Source organism: Ammodytes marinus, assembly GCF_949987685.1.
Source record: "Ammodytes marinus genome assembly, chromosome: 20".
Classification (NCBI taxonomy): Eukaryota; Metazoa; Chordata; class Actinopteri; order Uranoscopiformes; family Ammodytidae; genus Ammodytes; species Ammodytes marinus.
In genome coordinates this window covers 19,350,391-19,363,334 of record NC_137224.1, presented here as the reverse complement: position 1 = coordinate 19,363,334, position 12,944 = coordinate 19,350,391, and the positions used below count along the sequence as shown (strand labels likewise).

Below are 12,944 nucleotides of genomic sequence, written 5' to 3'. Positions count from 1 at the left end.
CGTCTGCCACACAAACACATCTAACAGACAGTAACACACACACACACATTCACACTCACACACACACTCACACACACACATTCACACTCACACACACACACACACAGGCAGAGGCATCTCCTTCTTCCCCATCCTTCCACAGCAATGAAAACGGTAAAACGTAAGATAAAACATTTTTATTAAAAGTTACAGTCCACATAAAAAAAAATTCCTCTCTTTTTATTTTTTTCCCCTATCCGTCTCCTCTCTCCTCCCAGGCTTTGTCCCTCCAGGGGATGATGGGAGATGCAGCTGGATATAACCCCCCCCCCCACACACACACACACACACAAACACACACACACTCCCACACACTCTCTCTCTCTCCCTCTCTCTCTTTCTCTCTCTCTCTCTCCCTCCCTCTCCTCTTTCTCTCTGTCTATCTGGCACTGAGGAGAGGTAAACGGGGAGGGATATCTCATTTGGTCCCTGAACTGTTGCAGCGCTCCCACACAAACACACACACACACACACTCTCTCTCTCTCTCTCTCATTACAATCTCTCTCTCTCACACACACACACACATGCACACTCAGACAGGGTTTTATTGGCAAAGCAGGATCCTGACAGCACTGGACCACTGGGGACTCACACCTGCCAGCAGAGACTGACAAGCGCTTAAAGAAGAAAGAAAAAAGAAGAGAAAGAATAATTGATACGGGGAAGAGAAAAGAGGATCGTGTAATTTTTATTTTTGTTTGTATTTGTTTGACGGGTCTCAAAGCCCCCCCCCCCCCCCCCCTAACCGACGATGGAGAACACATGAGGGAATAGGGACAGGTCGGCGGAGACACTCGGAGGGGGGAAAATGCTGCTGAGTAAAGTTTGTGGATATTTGTAGAGGGATTTTTTAAGCCCTTGAACTTTGGGGGGGGAGAATCGCGGAGGAAAGTCCACTGTGTGCAGATTGCATAGAGAACAAGGTGAGAGCCATTTGGATTTTCCACGTGAAATTTGCATTGTTTGTTTGAGTGTGCTTCATCATGGCACTATTTCAGAAGAAAATGTGACCATAATCTACTTTGAAGGTAAGAGAATCTAGTGCTATATTTGACTTTGTTTTGTGTCTCACTTAAAGGGTGAATACTTAACTTACAGTCAGGACAACTGATTCTGGACATTTCATTTTCCTTGAGTTGCTCTCGCTGACCTAAATAGTCAAGTAATGATCGTGTCTCACTGTGCGGTAACAGTCTCCAATATTTGTTCTGACTGACCTGTTTAAAGCCTCCTCCCACCTCGGCTCCATATTGATTCCATAAGCATGGGAGATCAATAGATGCATCATGAGTTTATTCATTCCGGCTCAAATCAATCTTGTCTGAACTGGTGCGAGAACATGCCGCAAATCTGTTGCTGTTTTTGATTGGTAGTGCGGAAGTAGCTGACAAGGCTGCACATCAGCCATCAAAAACAGCAACAGCGTTTAGGTGTTTAGGAAGTTATGTATTTCTTCTGCCTTTGACCCTTGAACAGTTTAACCACCTAACCCCTAACTTCTCTCCTGTCCAAAGCCTACAGGTGGGACGTTGGACAGAAGGACTCTCCCAGCATCATGGCAGCCACCATCCATTCCTCCAGCCAACTTTTCCTCTTCTTCTTCCTCTCCTTCCTTATAACTCAACCTGCCCTCACCCAGGACCCGTCCGTAACCACTGTGACGGTAACTGAAGGTGACCCGTACATGGTCCCCACCGCGCTATCCAACCAGACCACCTCCAGCCCTGTGGAGAGCACTCAGAGCACTCCTCTGGAGACAGGCCTGTCCACCACCACCAGTGGGGGGGAGGCGGACGACGAGGACGGCCCTCCGGTCGGTGGGTCGCGTTGCCGGGGTTACTATGACGTAATGGGCCAATGGGACCCGCCGTTCAGCTGCAATGCCGGCGTCTTCCTGTACTGCTGTGGGACCTGCTACTACCGCTTCTGCTGCCAGTTCCGCCAGCAGAAGCTGGACCAGAGGATCTGCTCCAACTACGACACACCCATCTGGGCCAACACCGGCAAGCCCGTCACCACCATCACCGAGGGCACGGAGGACCAGGAGAGGGACCGCACACACCTCATCGTCTACATCATCTGTGGAGTGGTGGCCATCATGGTGCTGGTGGGCATCTTCACCAAGCTGGGGCTGGAGAAGAGCCGTGGGCTGAGTGGAGGAGGAGGAGTGGGGGCCTCGCACTCTGACCTTAACTCCAGGTGAGGAGCACGATGGCATGTGGATACAAGTATGTGTGTGTGTGTGTGTGTGTGTGTGTGTGTGTGTGTGTGTACATGCGTGTATTAACATCTGTTACCCCTTTTCCGACGAGGCAGTTTGACGGCCGGTTTGGATCCGGTGCGATGAGTTGCAATTAAAGTTAGCGTAGCCATATAACCACAATACAAACTAACGCCATGGCGTGGCTGTCTTCCCCGTGGAAAAGCTGAACCAAGTTGAATCAGCTATGAATCGGCTCTAGCACGGGCACAGATCTGGAACATGGTTCACGTTGGTGGAAAAGGGGTATGTTTGTGTTTGTGTTTGTGAGTCAATGCATGTGTGTCTATTTGCATGCACTGGTTTTGCAGGGATGTTGGAAGGTTGGAAATTCTGAATTTACCCCAGCAGAAAAGAGACTAAACTGTTTAGAATACAGAATAGAATATGTTTTCAAGTCACAATTTTGTGTTTCACACAATCTGCGTGCTCTGAATTTACAACTTCCAACTCGGAACGTGTATCTGTATGCCCACTAACGCGCGTGTGTGTGTGTGTGTGTGTGTGTGTGTGTGTGTGTGTGTGTGTGTGTGTGTGTGTGTGTGTGTGTGTGTGTGTGTGTGTGTGTGTGTGTGTGTGTGTGTGTGTGTGTGTGTGTGTGTGTGTGTGTGTGTGTATGTGGGTGTGTGTGTGTGTGTGTGTGTGTGTGTTTGCATGTGTACAAAATTAATCTCCTTTCCTAACAACACAATCACTAAGTTTGACTTGCTCATCCCAACCTCACGGACACCTTTCTAATCGAGACTTTTTCAAACTGATCTATTTGTTCTGGAGGTGTCACTGGAATGATTGTCCAATTTAATATTAACCTGTAGCTGAAAGGAAAAGGAGGAAGCTAGAACAGAACAGCAAGGAAGAGAGAGAGAGAGAAAGAGAGAAAGAGAGAGAGAGAGAGAGAGAGAGAGGACTGAATAGCTGAGAGAGAGTGGGCAAAACCCTGTTGAGCTTAACATGGTATTTTAAGATATCCCCGTATAAAGCATTGTGCTTCATGAGCCATGTAACTGTCTCTTTCCCCCCCTACCCCCCACATACACATATAGAACGCCCATATTTCGCTTTTGCTTAATTTTCATTTTCAAATTTTGATCATCTTTTAATGCGTTTCTAATTTTGCATCATGTCTTTGTTCTCATTTCTCTCTGCTTGTTTGTTTTCTTTCTCATTTTCTTCCATTTTTCTTTTTCACATGCTTTTGTATTGCGCCCCTTGTGTACCATTTGCTTTGCTTGTAAGCATGACTTATATTTGAAATAAACAAAAAAAAAAAAAAAACTACCACACACGTTTTGCTGCAGTAGGTTTTATTGATGTGTTAAGTGGTTGTACGGTCTGTGCAAGAACTCCTTTTCCTTCTAGTTTGCCTCACACGTTTTGTTTTTTTTCACTGAACGATATTCATGTCTCTCACCTCTGGATTGAGAACCTAATAATTAATGAGCTGGACTGACATGAAACAGATTACGTCCCACTTTAATGAACCCGCAACCTCCTTTGCGCAAAGAAAACATTTAGCACAAGTGTATACAGTTGGCTACTTATATTGTTAACTTACTTTACCTCTCTCCCTGCTGACACATGTGTAGGCACGCACACGCACACACAGACACACACACACAGATGTAAACACACACTCCCACTTGCAGTGGGGTTCAATGCGTGGTCCAGGGTTAAATCTGTTTCGCCTAAGGAAATCATTACAGCAAACGGCGCACAGCATGGGCTCCAATCTCCCCCTCTGCTTTCATCCCAAACTATCTAACCCCTCGCTGGCTGCTTTCCCTCATTCTCTTTTCTATTTTAAAGAGCTCATTTATTCTCATCCCTCCCCGAGCTTGTTGTTTTTTTTTTATATCTCATTTCCTTCCAAGACGTCTCCATTTCATCACGTGCCTTTGTTCCTTTCTTTTGGGGTTTCTTTGTCATTAACTGCAATACTCGTGTTCCTCAACAAATCTTTCACTGGTCTCCCTCCACATCTCCTCCGTCTACTCATCTATTAACTTTCAACATTCCTTTTTTTCCCCTCCTTTTCATTCTCTCTTTCTCTCACCTCCGAGGGCTAAGAGAGCTTGAGGGAGGGGGCCAGTTTCATTCACTAACACCTTCATTTCAATCCGTCCAACTCTCTTCCCACAAACCGAGACCTCCACCGAACCGGCAGCTCTGCCTGTGTGCACCTCCCATTAACCTGTTACTATATAACTCCCATCTCAGGATTAATATTTTCTTACAGGGTGTAGCACCTCACTGAAGCAGACACATGGCGCCTTCATAAACACCCTGCCTCCCTCTGTGAGCCCATCTCCACAGATTAGCGCTCCTCCTTCGCGATTTAACAAAATTTCACCAAAGATTACAGCTTCAACGTTTTCCGGACTGCTCTGCCTGCACGCTTCATTTAGTTATTAGCCTGCTGACATAAATCCCTGGTCCGAAAAGTATCCATGCAACTAAGACATCATGTACTGCGCTCACTTCATGAGGTGGATTGCATTTATGTGTACTGTACATACACCAACTGCAGAGTTGGATATAGTGACGAAAGTAAAGCAAAAGAAAGCATCTTCTGCATTTCGACATTATTATTTTCTCTTTCTCATTTTACCTTTTTTTTCCGGCTCTACCTCCCCCCAAGCAGAGGACGATTGACTCTCTGAAATCCCACCAGTTCTCCCCAATCAGCTTTGGAAGTTGATATCCAAAGTGATCCTGCTCTCAGATTACCCAAACAAGCACACACACACACACACACACACACACCTTTCGGTACACAGAACTTGTCTTCTTTGGACGCTAAACAGGTTGAGTGTGTGTCTGCATGCTGCTCTAATTCTCAGCCAATAAAAGGGGACAGAGAGCGCCGCCTTAGTTCACGCGTGTCACGTCTAATGAAAGGCCTCAACCAGAGAGAGGTTGGCTTTACACCCAGAGAGTAAACAAACACTAATGACCTTCATGATTGTACACACACACACACACACACACACACACACACACACATGTATTCACCGTGATTTATAGTTCAATTAACAACAAGAATGATAGTGGTGGCATTTAGGTTGCGTGAGCATGCTTCAGATCACCACAGTGAGATGTCAGGATAGCCAGGAGGCCAGAGGCACAATCTGTATACAATGTCTACCTTACATCAATGTGAGAGGCCAAGGACCGACATGGTGGCAAAAGAGGTCACAAGGTTCAAATTGTGTGTGTGTGTGTGTGTGTGTGTGTGTGTGTGTGTGTGCATGCGTGCGTGCGTGCGTGTGTGTGTGTGTAGCATATGTGGACACGTGCGACTAAGTGCATTCCACAAGAGTGCATCTGGATATATGTATGTGACCATTTGCTTCCAGCCAGATGCTTTCAACGAGAAAACCTATCTCCAAATACAGACAAATAACCATACATTTAAAAAAATAAAGAAATACAATCCTGATTCTAGAGTCAGATACAATCATCAACTACTTACAGTATGTTCATGTAATGTGTTCAAGCAGCCTATGTTTAATGTCCAGAACTAACTGTATAAAATTATGGATTTCATACGACATCCCCTACAAATATACAAATCAATAATGTTTGACTGTATTGCATGTATCTACCGTGCGCACAAGCGTGTGTGTGTGTGTGTGTGTGTGTGTCTGTCTGTCTGTCGTGCGTGTGTGTGTGCATGTGTCTTTTTAGCCATCATGTTACGTAATGAAGGACACTGTCACTTAAAGGGTTTGACTGCCCTGCCCTGATTTGAGGCAGGCAGATGAGCAATGCTCAATACAGCATGGCTAAATGTATGGAGACCTACTGCACGCAACAGAAGGGATCACTTTTCCACATCACCTTCTATCCTTCCTTTTTCACACATATTCTATTATGACATAAGGAAAAGGTATCGCGGTTCATTTATCGAGGGCACTTTTGGCCTGTTGATGCAAATGTTAGGGACAGTTTGGTGCTTTTGGGAAAACTGATGCAGTTTTATTGAGCTACCATCACTCAAACCCCTTCAGTCAGTGTCACTTTCTAATACTTTGTGCTTTATAAAGGTTTTGGTAAGTTGTAACTAACTGCTTTCTTATAGAGTTAGAATATGCCTTCTAACTTGTTGTCAAGCATTAATAAGAACAACTTTTGGTTGTAGGAAATCCCATTGGGCTGGTGCACACCCTCGTCCAGTACCACTTGCTTTGTCTATGTGATAGCTCTCTAATCTCTCCCGACAGCTTATTAGAAAGTGAGAAGATGAGAATGAGCTCACAGCCCTTTATAGAGACTTACAAATTATAACTTAAGATTTGAAGACATGTTAAAAAGCTATTAAGTCACTGATAAAAGGGTCGCGAGTGTCTCAGTAATAAAGTAGATGTCAGTTCTGCGCTTATAGAAGTTAGTGAATCCTAATGAAGGGCTCTTCCATTACCACAATCTGCGGAGGGGCTGTAATCATGAGGGGTTATGTCCATAATTAAGTGAAATTGGACAGGACTTGAATAATAGTTGCATGATGAATTAAAGAGACAAAACATTTTATAGACAAAATTAATTTTTTTAACCTTGTTTATTTCTGCATCTTGCTATACCTACATGCCAACTAATGTATACAGTGTCGTGCGAAAGTTTGTGAACCCCTTGAGCCTTTTGGAATTTTATTTATTTTAACCATTATTAATAAAACATTTTCAATACCAGTATTTTTTATATGAAATAACAGATGTTTGTTTATCAATTCAACATTTTTCTTTTCCAGAAATCAATTGTTAAAATAGATAAAACAAATTATTTGACAAATGTTGTATGTGCAAAAGTTTGTGAACCCTAAGCTGCATTGCTTAAATCAAGCAAGGTAAACACAATCAGGTGGGCCAAACTGATTGATGAAATAGACCAATGTAGTGAGAGATCTTTAGGGAAGAAATTGGGCGCCACTAGATAAAACACGGATAAAACCAGGTCAGTTTAGGCTCACCAAAATGAACCCATACAGGTCAGACATGCTCAAAGGGGAAACAATCTCAGAGGATCTCAGGAATAGAGTTTTGATGTTGCACATTTGTCTGGGGACAGCTATACATTCGTATAAAAAAGTTTGAGCTCCATCGGCCCACCGTGAGGCAAATCATCTACAAATGGAGAGCTTTAAGAGTGACTTAACATCTGCCTAGAAGTGGACTTCCTTCAAAAATATCTTCAAGCACCACAAGAAAAGGGATTTTTCAGGTAAAAGCCAACCCACACATTACATTTGGAGATTTGCAGACCATTTGCCATCACCATTCTTCACTTGGGAGAAGGTTCTGTTGGTGGTAGGCAGAGTTGCGTTTTTGCCCAAACATGGCGGTTTTGGTTATGACCAAACAGATAAATTTTGGACTAATCTGTCCACAGAATAAGACTTCAGGTATCTCCAGGTGCTCTCTGGCAAAGCTGTGACAAGCAGTTTTGTTCTTTTTTGAGAGCAGAGGCTTCTTCAGCAACCCTCCCTTGAAAGCCATGTTGACTGAGTTTTCTTCTTATTGTGGAACCATGCACATCTGTCCCAGATGTTGCAAGAGAGGTCTGCAAATCACTAGATGTAATGTGTGGGTTGGCTTTTAACTAAAAAAATACTTTTCTTGTGGCGCTTGAAGATATTTTTGAAGGAAGTCCACTTCTAGGCAGATGTTAAGTCACTCTTAAAGCTCTCCATTTGTAGATGATTTGCCTCACGGTGGACTGATGGAGCTCAAACTTTTATTGAATTAATTTATAGCTGTCCCCAGACAAATGTGCAGCATCACAACTCTATTCCTGAGATCTTCTGAGATTTCTTTCCCTTTTAGCATGTCTGACCTGTATGGGTTCAGTTTGGTGGGCCTAAACTGACCTGGTTTTATCCGTGTTTTATCTAGTGGCGCCCAATTTCTTTCCTAAAGATCTCTCATTACATTGGTCTATTTCATCAATCAATTTGGCCCACCTGATTGTGTTTACCTTGCTCGATTTAAGCAATGCAGCTTAGGGTTCACAAACTTTTGCACATGCAACATTTGTCAAATAATTTGTTTTATCTATTTTAACAATTGATTTCTGGAAAAGAAAAATGTTGAATTGATAAACAAACATCTGTTATTTCATATAAAAAATACTGGTATTGAAAAAAATGAATTAATAATGGTTAACATAAATAAAATTCCAAAAGGCTCAAGGGGTTCACAAACTTTCGCACGACACTGTATATATGTTGTAACAAAAAACAAACACAATACATCTACAAACTCGAGAAAGCACACATCCATTGCACCATCCTTTTTCTCTGATGCGCTCCACCTCTCAGTTGTCGCTGCTTTCTCCGAGACTTGCTCTGGTTGAAGGGAAAGAGGCAAACCAGTGAGAACCTAAATACCTAAATACCTGCCATGTGCCATGTGACAAAAACACGTTTGCATTAAGAAGTGGAAACAGGAATACGTTGTTCACCAACTTTCCTCAAAGTTTCCTCCTCGTCTTCTCCACTTTCTTAGCTCTGTTCCATGGCCCATGTCTTCTGAGCCCCTCGGGGCTGGGCTGTCACTCTCTATCATGTCTCACCTGTCACCATTGTGTGTCATGCATGTCTGCATCATGCATGTACGCTTACCACGGTATGTGTGAAAGTGTGCACACGTATGCAGCACTCGCATCATCACTTCCCGCAGATTCCTCCCAAAGTGAAAGAACATGCAAGTTGACAGCTTCCCCGCTGCATCAGATGTGACAATATCCGCCCTCCAGCTGCTTCACCTCTCTCTGTCTTTCTCTCTATTTACTCGTCTACTTGCTCCTCAGTCCTGCCGGGCTTGGCCAGGCCCACCTACACTTTAATGTGGGTCAGCGGCGCCCACTGACTCAAGGGCTTTGTATGTGCTGTTATTTGGCTTCGTGGGGAAGCTGAAGTGGACGACATCTTAAATTGGCAGCTCCTTATCCGTCCTACCTCGAAGGCAGCATTTCCATTTCCAGGGCTGTAGGAGATAGTTGATTCCAAGAGGATTTTGTCCATTATACTGTAGTCAAACCAATATCAGTCAGTGAAGTGCATACAGGCTGACGGTGGTGAGTTGCCCATTTAGCTCCATTAAATTCTTCTCCTATATATCTAATGGGCCATCTGTCTATAGCTGCAAGTAGTCAAACCAGCTAAAACTTCCAAGAGTTCTCCGTTAGCAATTTTGAAACTTTCATTTTAGCACAAAACTGCATTTCTTCTATATTCAAGGTGGTTGAACACTTGGCATCCAATGTGCCCGCATCAACAAACAGCTGAATAATACATTAGAAAAATATACACTGTAAGTTACATTAGAAACAAACAAAAAACTACTTTTAATTTTCCACATGGCGGGGAAAAAGGAAAAAAACACATGGCAACCTCCTAAAGAAATTCACTATCTTATAACCTCTATTTGAGAAACACTGAGTTAGCTTGTTGGCATGAAAATAGTTACAGATGCTATACCTTGACCCAACAGCCCATAATTAACATAGTACAACAATACAGGCTCCTGGATAACGTTGCTATGCACTGGAAGCTACTTGAAAACTGAGAAATCACCATATGTGTCATCATTGATCCTGTTGGTCATGCACATTATAAGCACAGCTCTCTGCACGTCTAAAGAAAGAGCAGTCAGATGTTAGTGTGGGCGTTAATGGCCTTCACGTTCCCTTCTGTGTTACAGTAGGCTAATGTCCAAAAAGCACATGAAAAGAGAGTTTCATTTTGTTGGTGCAGAAATAAATTGTAGAATAACTTTTTATTAGATTCATGTTAGATACAGACTCATTTTGCAGTGTGTAGCAGTTTCTCTAATCAATTCTGTTGTGTTACCTTCGCCCCTGGATTCAGATTTGGGTAACACTTTACCATTAGGGTACATTCATTAACTGCTAGTTAATACTTGGGTAATGCTCAATAAGCATTACGTAAATTAATGATTTACTGAGCATTCATTAACTAAGCATAGTAAATGCTTAACCAAGCATTAACTTACCGTCAATAACTTAGCATTAATTAGTTGATGCCTAATAAACATGAACTACACATTAAACTACCCTCAATAGCATTAACTAACCCTTAACTATCAGTTAATTAATATACCCTTATTGTTTAGCGTTGCCAACGTTGTTTTTACCAAATTATCCCAATCACAATCGAATGTTGTGCGATGATAATGATAATATATACATGCATTTTTTGAGACCAATATAGTATATATACCAGTATACATGGTATAGACTATAGAGCAATCCAACAACAGATGTATCAGCCCTCTGCAGAAACACAAACTAGGCTATATTTCTGTGCTTTTGTTTGTGCACAAACGCATGTCTGTGCATGTGTGTGTGTGTGTGTGTCTGTGTTTAAGATGTTAGCTGTCATCTACTCATTCTTTATCAGTAATCGTCAGTGACGGCGAGGCTTTAGCTGTAGCTTTGATGAAAAGACTGAGCCATGAGTGACATCAGAGGCGTGACAATAAAGGGAATGAGACACACAGATATCTGCCACAGTGATTTTTCTTTCTTGGCGGATGATCTTAAAGTTTTGTTTTTTGTAGATAAATCTCTCCAAGGTGTATGTGGCCACAAGACAACTGCAGAGAGTGTAATCAAAGTGTGTGTGAGTGTGTGTGTGTGTGTGTGTGTGTGTGTGTGTGTGTGTGTGTGTGTGTGTGTGTGTGTGTGTGTGTGTGTGTGTGTGTGTGTGTGTGTGTTGGTATTACTCATGTTGTGGGGACATTCTTCTAGTGATATTGTGGGGACATACCTTCCTCTGGGGGACAAAATGGGAGTCCCCATAAAGTTATAATGACATTTTAGGGTTAAGACTTGCTTTAAGGCAATACTTAGGTTAAGGTTAAGGCTATGGTTAAGGTTAGAGCTAGGGTTAGGAAATGTGTGTGTGTGTGTGTGTGTGTGTGTGTGTGTGTGTGTGTGTGTGTGTGTGTGTGTGTGTGTGTGTGTGTGTGTGTGTGTGTGTGTGTGTGTGAAAGTGTGTGTGTGAGACAAAAAATAGTATTACATCTGACACACAGCAGTTCGACATGTGAATATTTTCAACAAGATTACAAGGATATCTAGCCTGGTCCAACCAGACCATCATACTTCATTTCATTTGTACAGAAGGTCTGGAACTGCTGTAATTGGCAAACGTTCATTCACTTGGAGGCGGGTGTCTGTTGAAGTTTAAAACTATTGGATCTGCCCAGTGCCACTCTGGATTAGCCAACCAATCGCATAACGTTTGGTCGTCACATGTGTCATGAGCCGGCTTCTGACGGTGCGTTCAAGTTGGACAGGGAACTCGGAAATTTCTGACTTCACTACATATTGTGGTCTATGGATCTACCGGTACCTGGCAACGGTAACTTGCTAGAGCCTAACGTTTAGTTATTTGGACGAGAAAGGTTGTCGGCGCCCATACTTTCGCGAGCAGATGCACTGGAACACAGACAGGTCGGAACTCGGAACTACCAAGTCGGAAATCTCCTTCTTCCGAGTATAAAGGAACGCAGCATTCAACTGAAACTGGAGCGCGACTTCAACGTCATCGTTCTCAGCCACTCGCTCTGTTCGCTGATTGGACGGCCGGAAATTTTCCTCAGCTAGATTCCACTAATACCACCCAGCTCCAGACTGACTACTGAAGGGAAAATGAAATTTGTCCGGAAGTAGGTAGGCGGGCGGAGCCAGGCTAAAGGATATCATCAGCCAAAAACAAAAGCAGAAATACACACATACACACATTCAATTTGAACTGCACGCCCCAGAGATAAAATGGGGAATCCAAGACAGATATAGATAATGGACAGCACATGAGGATGTACAGGAAAGGAGCGCTGTGCTGCATGTTCCGAGAGACGCCTTAATGTATTCAGGACATTGTACTTTCAGAGTAATCAATGGAGTCACGCTAGAGATAGAGAGTGGGTTTCTCTGTTTGGAGAGTTACTGTAATATTAGTTTAAACTAATCACCAAGGCTGAGTCCTGATCCGGCTGTTCTGGGTGGAGTAATTGGCTGTTACAGGACATTAGCAAAGTCTCATCTCAACGTGGCCGTAATGTAATGGGAGAGCATGAGGATGACCTCAGAGATTTCAGGCACATCGCTGTTGCGTAACATGTTCTAGAGTCATGGGATGTGTACTATATATCAAAGGAAGGGAAGAGATGTATATATTCCATGAGTAACCTGAAGATTATGGAATACATAAATATCATAAAGTCCGTACATTTTACCCAGTAGCAGAGATTTACCCTTGAACCTTGAACATGAATCAATTTCTGTCATTTTCTGTAGTTTGCAGTGTAGTTTGCAATTGTTTTTTTGTTTCATTTCCAAATCCCAGCAGCCTTTTAGCAGAGGAAAACCATTGTTGATGTAGGGTCTGAAAGATGAGCAATGGACCTTCCCAACTCAAGGGGCGGCAACATTTGAATTTCAAAATACCACTGCACGCAATTGGACATTACTTCAACCAATCATAGCAATGAAAAAGTTGACATATTAAGCCCTATTGGTTTAGCAAACAGCAGGGCTAACTGGTCATTTTAACTTTTGCTAATTAAATATTTGAGTGCCGTCATCCAAATCGTTAAGTGTTGAGGCCAGAGCCGCTTCAAA

At 42.9% G+C, this 12,944-nt stretch overlaps 1 protein-coding gene across 1 annotated transcript in view; it reads left to right on the top strand.

The window, feature by feature from the left end:
- Positions 1-1,595: 1,595 nt before the first annotated feature.
- shisa8b (shisa family member 8b) overlaps positions 1,596-12,944 on the top strand; it is a gene marked incomplete at both ends in the record, with an annotated part of 26,865 nt that continues 15,516 nt past the window's right edge. The window contains one exon of the mRNA XM_080048537.1: positions 1,596-2,239. Within this exon, the coding sequence (XP_079904663.1) occupies positions 1,596-2,239 (644 nt within the window). The remainder of the gene's footprint in view (positions 2,240-12,944) is intronic.